The sequence below is a fragment of the Sycon ciliatum genome, chromosome 5 (assembly GCF_964019385.1).
Source record: "Sycon ciliatum chromosome 5, ocSycCili1.1, whole genome shotgun sequence".
Lineage (NCBI taxonomy): Eukaryota > Metazoa > Porifera > Calcarea > Leucosolenida > Sycettidae > Sycon > Sycon ciliatum.
The window spans coordinates 20,093,164-20,097,005 of NC_088647.1; the positions used below are offsets into that span (position 1 = coordinate 20,093,164).

Below are 3,842 nucleotides of genomic sequence, written 5' to 3' on the forward strand. Positions count from 1 at the left end.
TCTCACACTCACCGGACTCACTGGACTCACTGGCCGAATCCTCCTCAACGACGTCCTGCCTTGGAGCAATCAGGTCCCGTCTCCTCCCATCCCTCGTCTCACGTTCCTGTTGTGTATTCCGTTGGCTCGGTACTTCCGTACTGAAATAGGTCATGGTGTAATTAGCAGTTGTTCTTCTGGGTCTCGTTGATATTGAGGTAGGTATTGTTGTCGTCTCTGCCAGTGATGCAGCAAGCGATGAAGACGCAAACGTGTCTGCATGCAACACACGTGGCGTCGCCAAAGCCACATCCACCTCCGCTGGTGGAGGGAGTGACTTGGTCATGGCCACGGGAGCCAATGGTGGACTTGCCGTGTGGGACGCTAGGTCCTGTTTTGGCGGAGGTAGTGGTTGTTTACGGGGTCTTCCCCGCGTGGGACGCTCCAGTTGTGCGCTACGTGGGATAATGTGTAAAGGAGTGTGTTGCTTGATGCGTTCGCTCAGGTGCTGAACAGTCCTACCAACATACCGGCTAGCACAATTCCGGCATTCAAAGTTGTAGATTACATGACTTAAATGATGGGTTGGTAGGACGTCCTACCAACCCCACCAACCCGTCCTTGTTTTTTCGAATTTACAAATTCGATTTTCAGCAAATTTTTGGGTAGTCTGCCATCTTAAGTGCTTTCGCAGTTTTTCCTGTTATTACCTTAGTGCTAGGATTATCATTTTCATAGGTGTTGTTTTTCTCACTCCATTTCTCTTTATTAGTATCTTTCTGGATTGTTTTTCATTAGTACAACGTAGCTTCCTGAGGAGTGTTGTGCGAAAACTAGTTCGAAGTACGATATTTGTTCATCATTTTTTCCATATAACATTTTTTCTTTCTTCCATGTTCTTCACTGCCTTCGTATCCACTCGTTTTTTGAATACAATAAAAGCCTTTGTGAAATGTCGGTTCAGCTCGTTCTGTTGATCGCAATTCTAAAACTATTGTCGCCTCGACGCCTATTTAAATATTATTATTTATTATTGGCTCAACATTCGAGTTTCAAATTGCACACCTGATGAGCCGTCACGAACCATACGGCGAAACGTACGTCGTGTGAAACAAGTTGTTTTGTAATATGAGAAATATAAGTTTATGAGAAACAAAAGGTAGAAGGTTCTATAGACTTTCTCGTGTGCTCTGGATTGCAGTCGTGAGTGAGTCAAGTGAGAATTCAAGTCGGCAGGAAAAGCGGGAGCACCCACATAGGGAGCAATTCCCCAAGTATCGCCGAAGTCGCACCAAACTCTTCTTCAATATGAGAAACAAAATACTTCAGATTGAAGTAGAGTAATTGGATGATAGTCGGGAAGAGAAAGATCTGTCCCACTGTTGAGTTCTCTCCCGCTTCAAATATCTCATGACGGAGATGAATCAAAAAGTAATGGAATCAAATCATTCGGACAGTAATGATTACAAAATCAGTCCAGTTATTGACCAGTGAGGACTCAGGTGGTACTTCTAGAGGGTGGGAACATACAAGTAGCAAGACTTGTATAAAGATGGGCTGATAGACATTTAAATATGTGTTGTGACCCAGCAAATGTGGATCTTGCTTCCGTGCAAAACAATTGCTGAAAAACCTTTAGTTTTTGTGGTGTTTGATTGGCTTTTGTATATTCAATTAGTGGACTTTAGTTACCAAGAACAATTTCTTGTCACTCGATCGATACTTGGTCACTCCAATTAGCGAGTGCAACAATCCAGTACAGGTTACCTGTGACGTTCGGGATGGTTTCCACAGCGCCCGTTCTCTCGTGTCTACCAGTGAGAGTGTGACGATCATGATCAACTGTGAGTTGAATGATGTCACCAGTTTGCCACGGTTGACCAAGGGCTGTGCCAGTGTGGTACTCACTAGCACCAGCGCCATGCCAACCAAAACATTGTGTCTTGTCCTGTTGGTGATGTTTCAGGTTTGGATTACTGGATGAACAGGCAGAGAGGAAGATGTTACCATGCTGGGTCTTGTCAATCCTCACCTTCAGTGTACTGCTACCAGTATCAGTGACCATAGGTGTGGTACATGCTGATCTATGACCACTACCGGTCTTACTCAGTGTGCGTCCATCATTGGTGATCTTCAACCCACTACCACATCGACTGTTATCAAACAGTGGCTGACTGGGAGTAGATATTATCTTGAGTTGCTGTGGACTGTCTTGCAAATGCCTGTATCCAATAATAGCTGATACACAGTAGCGACCAGCTGCCAATCGATCATGTCCAATCTCTAAACGTCCAGGTAATGATTCACAGCGATTGCGCACAGCGGAAAATTCGTCATTACCAAGACTGCATACGGAAATCTCCAGTCCGATGTTGTCGAGTTGATCCTGACTAACACTGCATGCTGGAGTATTGGTAGCACTGGCAGTGGCAGCATCTACAGTGTGTGATGACGTAATCCCAACACTGAGTATGACATTATCACGAGTCGTGGCTTTGTCTGGACAATCCAGTACAGCATGATCGGCTATATCTAGTACAGTACCAGACTTGCCAATGTCATTCAGTAGTTGTGTGATGTCAGTGCTGGCAAACACAAGCCCACTGGACACGTATGGAACTTTATCTTCTTCAGCTGTTCGCATCGCTTTGTTCAATGACTCGTCGACCCATGTCCATATACGGAGCAGGTCCACATCGTCCGTGAATGACTTCACAATATTCGCTGCACTCTTCTCCTGCGATACACACTCCCGAAGTCGGTTTTGTTGTTCCTCCAATGCCAGCATCTTCTTAGATCGCATGTTGTCCAGCTCTGCAAGGAGTTCATTCTCACGCTTCACAACTGCCTCTGTTAACAGTTTGGAGAACTCAGTGACTTTTGCTGAGGCCAACTCGGTTTGGTCATTGAGTTTCTGAATGTTTGTTTGAACATTGCTCAATGCTTCGGTTATGATTCCATCACCTGTTGACGTACTGCTGCCAAGCTTATCTGCTAGCACATCCCGTGTCTTTTGACCAGCACTGGCAATATCCAAGACTTGATGATCTTTCTTGTGTGAATGTGCCTGTTTGCACTTTGGACACAGCAACTGGTTACACTGGACGCAGAATCCATCAACGAACTCACTTGTATGCAGTACACACCTGTGCTGTGTAGCAGCAGATCTGCTGGTCGATCCTGCAGAAGACGAGGCATGCTCCATTTGGGATAATGGCTTGACGATGTGACCCTTGGTGGATTTGAATAGTGGATGACTAGTTGCGTGTGCAGCGCACATTTTCACCTGGCAGTGCTCACACCCGCTGGTGGCGATGGTATCATCTCCACACTCTTCACACATGGGTTTCCCAAGGGTCTCGTCTCCCGCCACAGAATCTCCACTGTCCACAACACTTGGGAGCGATCGCAATGGCTCTACGCCCACACGCAGCAGAGTGATGGACAAACATTTTGGACATTTGATTGAACCGTCAAATGAAATACTGTTCTGCACACAGGGTACGCACAGCGTGTGCAGGCAGGAGACAAATTTCAGAGCTGTGCTCGATGAGCCACAACCGTTGCACTGGAGAGAAGACATTGCTATCGTCGTAAGTCGTAACGATTCCTGAAGACTATAACGTCGTATCGACCCCAGGCACAGTTGAAATCATGTGCACCTAGTCTTTAGAAAATGGGCAGTTTCTAGAAAATCAGTTTGGTGATCCACAGGAACTGTTGATCTTTTGCTGTCACAAGAAGCTTTTTTTTGCCTTGATAATCATGTACGTAGATCTACGTACAGCTAGCTAGCTCAAGATTGCAAGGACGGTTTGCGCCAGGGAGTCGTAAAAGCCCGGGAGAGGACACGGGATGCGCGC

At 46.1% G+C, this 3,842-nt stretch overlaps 1 protein-coding gene across 1 annotated transcript; it reads right to left on the minus strand.

Moving 5' to 3' along the window:
• Nucleotides 1-1,687: 1,687 nt before the first annotated feature.
• LOC135816886 (E3 ubiquitin-protein ligase TRIM71-like) lies at nt 1,688-3,562 on the minus strand. The gene has a single exon (XM_065329986.1). It carries the CDS (start codon nt 3,560-3,562, stop codon nt 1,688-1,690), a length of 1,875 nt encoding a protein of 624 aa, XP_065186058.1.
• Nucleotides 3,563-3,842: the final 280 nt, after the last annotated feature.

What these genes read in the sequence shown, in the direction of transcription:
- LOC135816886 (XM_065329986.1), bottom strand. Translation starts at nt 3,562, where the DNA reads ATGTCTTCTCTCCAGTGCAACGGTTGTGGCTCATCGAGCACAGCTCTG.